At 39.9% G+C, this 13,398-nt stretch overlaps 1 protein-coding gene across 4 annotated transcripts in view; it reads right to left on the bottom strand.

The window, feature by feature from the left end:
- Positions 1 to 12,224: 12,224 nt before the first annotated feature.
- Positions 12,225 to 13,398, bottom strand: part of ABCB5 (ATP binding cassette subfamily B member 5) — a 36,412-nt gene continuing 35,238 nt past the window's right edge. For all 4 annotated transcript variants that reach the window (XM_068935061.1, XM_068935059.1, XM_068935060.1 and 1 more), the window contains one exon: positions 12,225 to 13,122. In XM_068935061.1, the coding sequence (XP_068791162.1) occupies positions 12,925 to 13,122 (198 nt within the window). In that variant the 3' untranslated portion in view covers positions 12,225 to 12,924. The remainder of the gene's footprint in view (positions 13,123 to 13,398) is intronic.

Genomic DNA, 13,398 nt, shown 5'->3' with positions numbered 1-13,398 from the left:
CATTGATCCGTTTGAATTTACAGGCCTGGCAATTAGTAATACCATTTCTAATACAGTTGAAAATTAGATTTCACAGAGATAATAAAGGTGAAACAAATGAGTTGCAGAGCAGCACATAACAACCTACAGCCACTCCAGTGTCTCAGTTAGCGTTGAGATAATATCTGCTCACATGCTGTGCTGTTGTGGGCACACACAACCAAAAGCAATGCTTGGCACTGAACCCTTTGGCAACCTCTGTGTCTGACTCATGCTCAGACAAAACTACCAGAACATTTCTCTGATAAAACACTAGGAAAACTCTCTTCTTCTTCTTTGGAGTTTACAGCTGGAGACTCCACTTAATTGAGAAGAGACTTTTTCAGAGCGTTTTATTCAGAGGTTTGCTTTCCTCTACTTGCAAGATCATTCATGCTGGCAGTGTCATATCACATGTGTCCCCCATTTGTGCTGCTGCATCTTTAGCTACATAGCAGGGGAATCCCAGACACAGTGTTACTATGATAAATGTACCACTTCAGAGTCCTATCCTTCTTGCTCTCATTCCTGGCTAATGACTTGTCCCTTCTTTTCTTCCCCCTGATGGCAGCCAACGTACATCAGCGCTTCTACCCCAAGTGGTAATGTTTTTGTTAAGGACATCAAACATCCCTTGCTCAGAGATACCAGGTAGAACACAAGTGGTTTTGATCCTGCCAGCATAACCAGAAAATCTGAAGAAATTTTTTTGGCCTCTGAATTTCCTGTGTCTCATTAGACTGTCCATTCCACATCTGTAATAGCTCACAATCAGGCCTGTCAGCACATGGCTCATTAAAAAAAAACCTGGCTGCCAGCTTCTTTTGGCTGAAATCCTTCCCTTTGCAGCATAATACAAATACCGGTCTGTGCACTGAGTACCTTCAGGGGACTTGAGGGAGATAAAAGCAATACCGGATAGCTTGGCTCTCTGTGGAGGTTAGTGTATGCTGATGTGCAATTGCCTCTGCACTCCTGATGAGTGGGGATGTGGAAAATCCCCATGGATAAGACTCTGACATGAGGAATTTGCCTTGTAAAGTACACAGAAGAGTCCAACTGTTATGAAGCTTTTGTTCTGTCCTCCTGCACCATTTTTTTTCACTTCAGTCCCTTCCCTCCCCACCCCCCCAGTCATAGCAAATGATGTGTGACATACAAGGTATATTGAAAAACAAAAGGGAAAACTGAGGATTTAAACTGAGGTTATTACTATTTCCCCTTCCCCTTCACTTTTTCCTAATAAAAATAAAAAAAAAATACTTCTGGTAAGTGATTACAGAAGTTAATCCTTGAAACATGTGAACTTCTAATTTTTGTGTCAAAAGCCAGAATGTCTCAAACTTGAAAGCTGCCTTCAAACCTTTGTCATCCCAGTAACAAAAGCTGGAGGTCCAAAACTACTGAGTATCATCACCTTGCCCTGCTAATACTGCTTTTCCTCAGGAATCTCAGACATTTCCTGTGTTAGGGATTCAGAGAATTTCTCATGAAAACATTGCTCAAGATCTATTTTAGCTAAAAACATCTTGATTTATGGCAACTTAAATATTTTCAACTATCTGTTGAAGCATTGAAATACATAGTGAGTTTTGTGGACATATTTTAAGGAAGGAAGAAGCTTCTCATTCTTGGCTTTTTATTTAATATTGGCAAGTTTTCTTTTCCTTTTTAATAATGTTAAAATTGGGGAATCAAACCAAACCCGAGTGAAAACACAGGTGACACACCTTTCCTTTCTTCTCTGGACCCAATTTGTACCATGGGTGAATACTTCAAAAGAGAAAAGCGTATGCTAGTAGGGTCTCGTAGGTGCATATAGCACACTACTAGCAGCCTCAAAAAACAGTTATTTCCTGTGGGAGACTGGGAATGCAAGATGCATCCCACCTGGGGCTGAAAAGCTTTGTAGTGCTTTAGAGAGATCACCAGAAGTGAATGCGTGCAGTCCGTGTGGTGGACAGGAACAGAACAGCATGGTCCATCCTTGTCATGCAGTAGTGAGTGTCTGTGCATCAAATGCTGTGAGTCATGTAGTAGGAGACCAGTAAAAACTGTTAGCCCATATGACCAGAGGTCTCTCTAGCTCTGGGCAAAGCACTTGGGGAAAAGAAGCTATGGTTTCCTGTCACTGTCCCCTGTTTCCTCTTCAACATATCTTTCATTCTAACCCCAGACTCCATCCATTTTCCATATTCTTCCTTTTCAGTTCTGTCTTCACAACCAGGAGAATATACATGGGGCTACTATCACTATGCCAAGCACTCTGCCTCTCGGCTTCACAAGAAGAGCTCTGCAAGGTGCACAAGCTTCTGCTCTACATGTTTCTAATGCTGTTTCCATACCTGTGGCCTATTGGCCCTGTCTTCCCAACCTGAGAAGGACTCTTCAAGCACTTTCCTCCTAGGCCTGCTTTATTAAGTCAAACTATTCCCCTGAATGAGACAGGTGCAGCTAGGGATGTAATGGGTTTCCTCTGCACAACATTATTGAGTTCAGACCCTCCTGCAGGAGCTGGAGCCTCCTTCTGCAAATGCCCCTCTCAGCTGAGCCCACCCAAGTCTTACAGGACACTTCCACATATCCTCTTTCCAGGTGAGCAGAGCTGGCCAGATGCAAGCCCCACTGACCTTCAGGACATAAGATGGTCCTATATGGTGCACTACAGAGCATAACCAAACATGAAGACCTCTTTCTTAACTGCAGTTCCTCTCCTCAGCCTTTTTTCCCCAGCAGATTCCTCTTGTCACAGGAGTCACTTGTCATAATTGCATCTGCACTCTGTTAGCACTAGGACTGGGTGATCCGCTTTGAATATATAGTCAACTCAGTAAAAAGTCAGCAGAGGTTAAAACTATTCACAGCTAACTTTGGAAAATGGTTTTAGCTGGGGAAAAGTTGAGAAGGTTGAAGCTTCTCATCTCAAATTTTCTAAAACAAAAAAATTGATTTTTTCACCTGGAAAAATAATTTCCAGTAAATATTAAAAGAAAAACAGAAATGGAATATTCAATTTTTGCTTGAACAAAATGTTCAAAATACTTGGCTTAGGCAAGTATTACATCCTTAGCAATTTTTTTAGTGAATGCATTTTCATTCTGTATTTCCACCCAAGCAATCTGGGTAAGAATTTCTTTGTAATGATTTTGCATTTGTAACTTCTGATAGTAAGAACTTGCTGTGGCAGAACTCACATTGTTAGATAAGACCCTGAGCTGCTTTTGGAAACCTTCTGATACATAGTCCATTACTAAATGTGACATATCTAACAGAATAACCAGACCTGCATACAGAGTTGGCCTTTCTGTTGCTTCCTCAAGGCTCTCTTGGTGCAGCACTCGTACAATTTCCTGATGGGGCCATGAGGGGTCAGGGAAAACGGTATGAAAGCGACTGACAGGCTCTCGTGCTCCATAACCTGGAACTGGGCGAACAGATTGCTTATCTCAACTGTCACTGGATGCAGAAAATCCCCTGTCTTGTGATCTAAGCATAACAAGGCTTCTTAATATATGACCTTTTGAAATCTCTGCTATTAATCATTCAGAGAGCAAGAACACTCGACAGATATTTTATTTATTTGTTAGTTTTCTGTAGCATCATTATTCACCACTTTTGGCATTTGCTTATTCTTTTTATTTGAAGGACTTTGAGACACTTATTTTGTGTTCCATGTGTTTGAAAGTATTCAGGCTGGACTGAAGTTGAACTGTTCTAGTCATTTTATAAGCACTTGGGGATGTTCTAGTCATTTTATAAGCACTTGGGGAAATACCTCTCTTTTCTGACAGGTTTGCCATTTATCTGAAGCAAGATAGGACAAGTGAATGTGATGAGCTGAAGGAGGGGAGGCCATATGAAAGACGTATGGCTAATATCCTTGTAGCACGTAATCTACCGCTCAAGCCTCATGAAATATCTCCAAAAAGAGCACATGTTTAACTGTCATTGAATTTGGCATGTAATGGTTGCCAAGTTTTTTGGAAGGCTAAAATAGTGCAGAGTCCTGAGGAAAGATTTGAAGATGTTTCTGCTTGTGTACATGTATTCATCTATGTATTTTAAGTGTTTGAGTTTTGGGTTTGTGTTTTTTCAGTCCCTGGCCCTGCATCTTCAGAAAGTGGCTAGCACAATTTAGAGGTCATCATCTAAATAAATATGATAGCAATTATAGTAAAGCTCATTCTGACTTTGACGTGCCATCAGACTGAGGATATATGTAACGTCTGTGCCAATACTTGAAGTTCTAAACGTCTGTTCAGTCTGGCCATATTTATCTTTTCCAACTAAACGAAACTTAGTAAATATATATATTTTTGGGTGTGTGCACCTCTGTTCCCAGGGAAGCATTATCCCAAGTAATGGTATCTTAGACCTGGACCTACCCAGGGGCAGCAGCAAATGTCTAATTTTAGGGAATATCCTTTGGGCTGCTCTGCTTTGATGTGATACCAAGTGTGCCCTGGCTGGTCTTAGCTCAGCTCAGTCTTTTGCTGTGAGGGTAGCTTAGTTTCTTCAGCCATGGCAGGGGTTGTAGCTGAGGCATTGCTATGTGTGGCAGTCTGAGATAGAATGAGGGAACTGAAGGAAACTTCATCAAATTCAAGGGGAAAAAAAAATAGAACTCCTGTATGTATTTAAAAATACGTATAAAATGCAGCAGACAGTTTTGAACAAAAGTCTGTTTACAGATCACATAATCAAATAACACATGCAGTGTTAAATCATTTATCGATTCCTATTTTCCTTTGCTTGTGCTATTTTGAAAAACTGAGACTTGAATTAAGTATGATTTGTTTTAGCACAAGTTTATTATAAACATATGTGAATGTTTATGTGAATGTGCCACCCCAGGAGCATTATGTTTTAATGCAAATAACCAGAAAGGCGAATAAAATACATTTTTGGATGTAGTATATTCCCCATAAAGATGAAAACAAACTGAAGAAGTCATTGCAAAAGTTGAACTTTAATGAAATGCATTTTAAATGTCACCCACATAATACAGTTCTTTACTGACGCTTGGCAATAACGATGTAATTACAGCTAGAGTGGTATGAGAGCTGTGCTCCTGTTGGCTTGTGCTGCTTTTTAAGGACGTTCAATTTTTCAGGTTTTGGCCTGTGGCATGTGGCAGTTCTAGGCTCCTTCTGTGCTGGGCACTTTGCTTGCTCTTACTGGGGTTCTTCAAAGGTCCCAGCTGAGCTGCAGTGGGTCAGTGCTGCCCCTGTCTTTTGCTGAAAACAATGTCTATTTGTGGGATGGCTGGAGGGAGAATGAAAATATGATGCTTCACAGGAAAGTTATACTTTCTGGAAGAAAGCAAGCCTGTGGCAAGGCAGGGAGACCACAAGAGGTTTGATTTTTTTTTTTTCGCTGTGAGAAATGTTTTCAGAAAAGCTTGTTTGGAGAAGCTTTTCATTACACTGACTCTCATGAAAGCCAAGGGACAGCTTCTGGGGTCCTGACGGATCTGGTGCCGCTTTCATAAAGTGAGCTGTCTGGGCTTTTCAAGTGTGAGGAGTTTAATTGCTTTCCCAGGAGGTATGACTAAAAGGCCTAGACATAAAAGCTAACAGAGGCTTATCTGCCGAAAAATGGAATAAATCTGCATGAGTAACTAACATCATGTGGGCAAATGCAGTATGTGAGTCGAGAGCGGTGGCTTATGTGTCTGACTAAGCTGAACAGATAAATTGCATCATCAAAGCTTGATGTCTGTCAGAAAAAGCTACTATTGACTCTCTGCAAAATTGAACTAGAATGCTGAAAGCAAATGGGATTTTCCTGTGATTCGTCTGAATTTTCATTTGGGTTCTTTCCAAACTTCTTATATGAAGCAATCTTTAATAGCATTTAAATATAAATATAAATATATATAAAATATATTTATATAAAAAAATATATATTTAAGTATATTCATATATATTGCAATGTACATGCTACATGCTTTCCTCCTTTCCATAAAAAGGCAAGTTTAGACAATTTCTCTGAGGAAAAACACATTCATAACTGAGATTATTTGCAAGAAACAATTAAGTGATAGATGTAAAGAACTTATAATGATGATAGACACAGATAATCTTTATCAGAATCAATATGCACAATTATATTATGCAACTTGATACATATATGTGTAAAATAATTATGTCAAGGTACAAAGATTTAACAGAAAGAAAACTTTAAAACATAATACTGGATATGCCCCAAAAGAATTGGCATTATTTCATGGAAAAAATGGCTCCAGGTCGCAAAGTATGTGTGAAATAAGTTGAAGAAAATAAGTGATGCGAGTCTTTGTAGGGAACCCTGTTTATTCCAGCAAAAACTACTTTGCTAAGTATTAGAAAGTAAATCATATTACAGATGTCTCTTCACATTGCTCTAGCATCATAAGTGACCTATTAAAACTTTGTTTTCATATTTACTGTTGCTGATGTACTAGTTTTATAATGGAGCCCATTAGTGCTGTAAAAAGTGATACTTATTTAGCTGAGTTTTTGTCATTTAGTGGAGACATCTATGAATGAAAATTGAGACTCCTCATTTGGAGTTATGTTAAGAAATAGTCACTTCTCTCGTGCTGTTTATTGCGTTCTAATGCAGACATCTGAAAATAAATGACTCATGTTATAGAGGTACATTAAAGGTAATCTAAGAGATTGCTTCAGACCTAGATGTCTAAAGTTGAGTGAGATGTGTGCCATTTCAGTGCCTATTTACTGCTTGTTTCCCTCTTCCTAGAATGCTATGTACTTTCTCCAAAATTACTGCCCTTGGTGGATCAAATATTGTGAGTGTCCTTTTGCAGTCAGGAGTCTACTTAAACCATTATTTCCACAAAAATAGCTGCATCCAGATCATTCCTTAGGATAATGAGGACTGTACCAAAATGAACTATTCTAGTGGTGACTAAGTGCAAGGAATTTTTTGCCTTGAATTATGGATGAGAAGACACCTAAATGTCACAATGACATTTACAATGATTAAAAAGAAATGAGGAGGTTATGTCTATGGAAACCAGAGAGCAAGGAACTAAGTGGTGGTCAATTCAAATGTATCAACAAAAACTATGTATTAGGCTAACGGGACTTTAAAGTATCTTTCTATAAAAGGAGTCAGGAAAATAAAGACTGATATCTTCATGAAAACTTCAGGAAAGCTTAGTGAGTTTGCTTTGGAGCATGTGATGCTGATGTTGGAGAGGTTGGTGATAACTAGAGTGGATGTGTTAACTTCCCTAGGAACACAGCAACCTATTATTTCCAGACAGAAAGGAATGCTTCATAAAATAGTTTCTATCCATAACTGCTGGTGAGCCGGGTAGGAAACAAATGCTAAAAAGAAAAGACTGCTACTAAGTTCTCAGGTGGATAGCAGCTGCCTGTAGTCTCAATGTTGTGCCACATCAGACAGAAAGAAAGAAAGAAAGAATCCACTTACTGAGTGCAATAACCAGTCTTCTGCTGAGGAAGTTTTCTTAATTTTAGAAAATAATCTTTTTGCATCTCTATTGCTTTTGGCATTTCCCTCTCGTCTCCATCTATCATTTTCGGTCTGATTGCATGGTACAGCCTCTGCTGTGTGTGCTCGGTCAGGTGCTTACAGAGGAAAAGCAACCCATGCAACTGGAAGGAACCAGTCCAAGGAGAGCTATAAGTGGATGAGCAGTCTCAAATAACATTTATAGGGAAGCTGGAGGCTGTTAAAGAGTAGCAGGGTAAATGGATTCTCCTACCGTTGCATGAAACTGTCAGTGCATTACAAACATGTAAGGATCAGGACTTCACAAAATAAGCCTCTCAAGTTCGAGGGTCTTATTGCCTAGCTATATCTCTTCTTGCCTAACCGTGCCCTATGTCTTAGAAGTACCTTGAAAGTTTCTCAGAACTTATACAGATGGAGATCATATGTTTCACAGAACTCAAGTTTGTCCTACTTGCAGTAGTATGAATGCATGGAAATATATCAAGTAATGTACTGGCTTTTACCCACTCCTTGGCTTGGCCAGTTCATGTAGAGTCTGTGTCAATAGCGGTAGTGATTGCCAAGACACGTTTCTCTAGCATAATCCAAGCCCACTTCCAAACAGAAACGCTTTCCTCAGAAAAGTTGTCACTTTACTTCCTTCTCCAGCAAGACACATGACCATGTTTTCCAGTAAGCTATATGAACTCTTCTGCTTTTGGCTCTTTCTCCTTAGAAAAATTAGTTACCTGGGTAGAGCTCCATTGGTTGAAGGAAGAGTGTGCCTCTAAACTGAGACATGGCTCAAGCATTGCTATGAAAAATGCTGTGGAGTGCTGCTTTGTGGAAGGGGAGGCCTGAGCCTCATCCAGAAATGACACTTAACCCTTGGACAGATGCACACACTCTTGCTGTTGGATGTGTGCAAACTAATTCACTGAAGGTTACTACAGTGCTAGATTGTCTGCATAGTTGCAGCTGTCCTGTGTTTATATACATATAGTAAGATCTTGTGGAGATCTCCATATATATTTTTTTAACAGTATCACAAGGGTAGCTAGTTTACTGGAGTAGAGTCAAGGAGAGCAGTTTCACTTCAAACCCTCCAGCAATGTCAGGTGAACCGACCTTAACGATCCTGCATAGTTTCTTAACATTTCCCCTACTAATTAGGTGAAATCACCTACCATTAACATTTAAATAGGCCTGTTCCCAAGTGTGACAGGAATTTTCCTATAGCTTAGTATGACAGGAGCCCTATGAACTCTCTGTTAGCCAGACACATTTACTCTTAAAAACATGGAAGTGAAAAGTGATTGTTACAATGCGTGTTGATTATAGCCAAGAGAGCACAGTTAGTTATTGCCTATCACAGATGGTTTAACAAAATTGTATAAACTTTCAGAATTTTAATTAAACTCATAAATCTAATCCCAATTAAAAAAAAATGAAAGGGTATACCGATTTAGTATTTCAGTCGACCAACTCCAGTTGTTCTTTTCTCTGTACCTTTCAAAAAAAAGAAGGCAGTTTCTACAAGGGTTGCAAATTGCAATTTTAATGAAAGCTTTCCTTCTTGCCATACAAACAGCATTATCAAATAGCATCTTTCTGAGGCTGTGCACTTTATAATTTTTAGATGACTATAAATAGAAATTTTATAGTTTGCAGAAGAAAGCAGACATATGGGGAAAACACATGTTGATAAACACTACATTCGTTTTCCTGCTTTGCAAACAGCATTGTTCCTGACCTACTGACAGGTATTCCAAACTGAAATAAGACATCCAGGAGTGTGACATGCCCACACCCATTGGGGCTCTTTCCCTCTAATGCTCGCACAAGTAGAAAGACAATTAACTCTTTGAAGCCTAAGGATAATCGGTTCCTGAGACCTCTAGTTCACACATTTCTATCAACCACTTATCCCATCTCTGGGGTTTCAGTTTGCATTAGTAATTAGCAGTTTAAACTAGACTCCTGATTGCAAAGCTTTAATTATGTAACCACTATGTATGGCACTAGAGTGAGATTGAGTGATTAAGACACTGTCAACTCTTTCTCCAAAGTCACTTATGAATGCCTTCTCTGAAGTCTTGGCTCTCTTCTTCAGGACATCATACATGAGTAATTCCCTTGCAGGCTTAGATCAGTGCTGGTATAGTGCAAGTGCATGGGCTAAGTGCTTCTCATCTAGTGGGGACTGAGGCTGTTAGTGCTAGTCAGCGGGAATGGCCTGGTAAGTGCTAGACAGCGGGAATGGCCTGGTAGGTTTTTTTCTTCACAATGCTCATGGCAGCTCATCTTAGGGGCAAGATCGCTGGTGACGCTTGCAGATACTAGCCACACTTTGGACACATTTGGAAACTACCTGCCTCTGCTTGGACAGGAATAAGGGAAGTGGCTTTAACAGTGGCACTGAGGGTACATGGCAGCACTGGGCAAAGAGTTATGGGGCCAGTTTGCTTGTAAATGCTCTTAAAACGTGTCCTTGTAGACATGTATTTTTGGTTGGGGTAATTCTTTTGATATCAACACGAGGATGGAGTTTGGTGCTGAAAAGGTGCTTTTAACATGTATTTGGCTCTGAACTTAGGCCTGCTTTTAATTGGACCACAGCCAGTCTGCAAGCTGTATGGGCACATCCAGCTGTGGAAGGTGACTTGGATGAGCTGAAATAAACTGTCAGGGCATGGAGTTTGTTAGTAGTGCCTACAGACAGAGCATATTAACCTATTTATATCTCATGCAGTCAGTAAAATCATCCAACCCATTTCTTTTAATGAGCAATCTATGTGCTTTTCTGTTATTCTTACAGATGACTGTGATTTGTTCTTTTTCCATGCTGTCCATCCTGTTTGTAGTGGGTAGGATTTGCTTCTGTTTGTTGGTTTTCTCAGTTCTGCAGCTGATTTTTTAAACTAGGCTGTGATATTAGTGTCTTTTAATATGTTTATATTGAGATAAATAGGAAAAATATGTGCTTATGTTTTGTAACATCTCACTTGTAAGCTGAAGTAGATTAATCCTATTTACCTCAGCTGTATTTTCTGTTTTATAGTCACAGAAGAGCAGAGACTTTTCTACGGAGCACCCATAGGCCACTGATATCTGTGCAGCTCTGGTCTCACAGCCCAGAGCATCACGCATGCTCCCGCAATCACAGCTTCACAGCACCTGCTTGTTCTGACCCCAACAGAAATCTAAGCCCACCTTTCCATTAGGAATGATGTAACATATTGCTGCTAGGTGTTTCGCTTCAAGACCGTTATTTATCCTTAACATAACGCAGATGGTACTGAGAATATCTAGCTATTGTGGCATGAGACTGCTCTGTGTAAACTCAGAGCGAGGAACATGCCCAAAATGATGCAAGTGCAGTCCCTTTTATATCCATTGTGGGTAATGTTGGCTTCTGAAAGAGCTAACAAGGAAACACACAGGTCCCAGAACTTATTTTTCTAGGCTGACCACAGCACAGTTCCGGTCAAATAGTGCATATTTCCTCACCCATCTTGCCACTGCAGTACTAAATGATTCGAGACTCATGGGTAGGAAGCACGCTGCATAATCCTGCATTTTGGATTCTTCTCTGTTGTCTGCGTGGATATAATTTTGATATTTGCCACAAAGATCTTTCATTACCTAGGCAGAGATGTTTCTTGATTCATTAAAAAAGGCAAACATTATGTTATATGGCTATCGCTATTTATATATTTGTCTGTCTTAATTTCCCATTTTTACTTCATTTTACTTAATTGTTAAATCTATTACAGCAAAAACTAATGAATAATAGTCTATTTTGTGATGAAAAGCAAGTCTGTATCAAAACCAAAATGCAAAATCAGTCCCTGTTTTCTTCCCAACAGGATTTCTGGTGTAGGAGAGAAGATATTTTATTTTCAAAACTGAAAATCCAACTGTACTGCTTGTAATTTTAACTCCAGTGCAGAAACAAAACAGGGAAAAGGGAATTTAATTGGATTCCACTTTGGGTAATGGGGAATGTAATGAGGACAGCAGCTCTTGTGGTATTTTCCTATAATGAGGAAGTGAAAAGGTCACCCAACAGGGGTGCCTGAATGAGTGATAACTGTTCCTGGTAATGGTCTCTGGGAAAAACTGTGTGAGGGTGAGTGACTATATTTATTTTGGCAAAGCTGAGACCAAATTTTTTTTTTTTTTTTATTCCTCTCATAGATTTTGGTGCTCGAAAACAATTAAAATGAGCAACAGAGATCGTCGATACTTTAGATTTTGTTTGCCACAAGTGAAGGTTATCTGGAAATTATAAATACTCCATATTGCTCCAGGCCACAAGTCCTAAACCAAAGCCACATGCAAAGCCTTGGATAATTAAAATGCTGCAGCTGGGTTTAGCCAGCCAAAAACATGGCTGTTGAGCCACTCTCTCGTTACACAATATGTATTTTTCAGCTGCTGAAGGATGTAGTTAAGGCATCCTGAAGACTATATCAGAGGAATAATTAATTATTAAAGAAAATTTGTATAAACTAACTATGAAATTTGCAACACTTCAAAGGTCTTCAGAAGCATTCAAGATAAAGTATCCCTTCTTGAAAAACACTTTTAAAAAAGCTATTTACATGGCTAACATGAATCAGCTCCAAAGGAACCATCCTAGCCCACAGAAGACTTTTTTTTGAAGTGACCTTGATGGCTGCAAAGAGCAATTAAGTTTTGTTAGGTCAACAGTTGAAAAACACACACAAAAAAAACCCAATTATATCTTTTATTTCAATTTATCTACCTGGAAGTCATACAATTATTACAATTATCATCTGAAAATAGAACAGTGAGTCTCCAAAAAATGTTTGTAATATCAAAAATGTGCCATACAGTGAAAAAAAACCCAACCCTTCTCTCTAAATTTAGCGTGAATGATTTTTTTTGAACCTCAGCAGTGAGAAACAAGTGTCATCATTATCAAATCAAGGACACGTTATGGCTGCATCTAGCTGGTGAGAAACACCACAAGAGCAAGCAAGAGCACCAGGCCATTGCTTATCCATGGTGATTAACCACTGTCGTACTCCCTGGTACCAGTTTAGCATGTGCCAGCGAGCGTGGGCCTGGATTTGGAGGACAGCAAGAGCTGGGCACCCTACCCAAGTCATCACAGGGATGCAACTGCTACAGGTCTGACTCCCGCCAGCTTACATGATTCCTTGCAACTCTCCCAGCAGATTTTGCCCCTCAGACTGTCCCACGTACTTCCACAACCAACCCTGAGGTGTGCAACTCTCGTCCTCGTGGGTACGCGGGCCAAGGACTATGCCATGTGGCCAGGCTGTGATGCATGGTCTCAGGGCTAGAAAACAGTCCCTGGCTCCTGCTCTATTCATCAGCATAGACACAGCCAATGTTACTTCATTGTAAGCTTTTCTTGTCCTCCCATAAATATTTCTACAAACAGAGCTAATTAGAGACTTGTGCATTTACAAGTGCATAGTAATGTCCTTCCTTCGCCAGCAACTGGCTGTGAGTGCCCTGCTCCACCACCCTGCCGTTCTGAATCACCGCAATGACGTCCGCTGTCTGTACGGTCGTCAGGCGGTGAGCAATAACAATGCAGGTTCGACCTTGCCGGGCATTATCCAGAGCTTTCTGAACGATCTGCACACAGATGTAAAGAAAATGCTGTTATCACCTAGGGGGGTCTCACTTGTCATAGGAACAACATTTGATTTCATACTCTTTGTTATCACTTGTGTCTCTCCAATACATGTATGAGACATTATTACGCAACAGTGGCTCACTGAGGTCAATAAGATTGATCATATGAATGTAAATCACTTGAGAATTGGGTTCTTGGGCATCCAGTTCGGGTCAGAACACCAGTTCAGTATTTATCATCAAATGTGGCTAATAGAAAGACAGCTGAAGAACATC

The sequence above is a fragment of the Struthio camelus genome, chromosome 2 (assembly GCF_040807025.1).
Source record: "Struthio camelus isolate bStrCam1 chromosome 2, bStrCam1.hap1, whole genome shotgun sequence".
Classification (NCBI taxonomy): domain Eukaryota; kingdom Metazoa; phylum Chordata; class Aves; order Struthioniformes; family Struthionidae; genus Struthio; species Struthio camelus.
The sequence above is the reverse complement of the archived record's forward strand: the minus strand, read 5'-3'. Positions and strand labels throughout refer to the sequence as shown.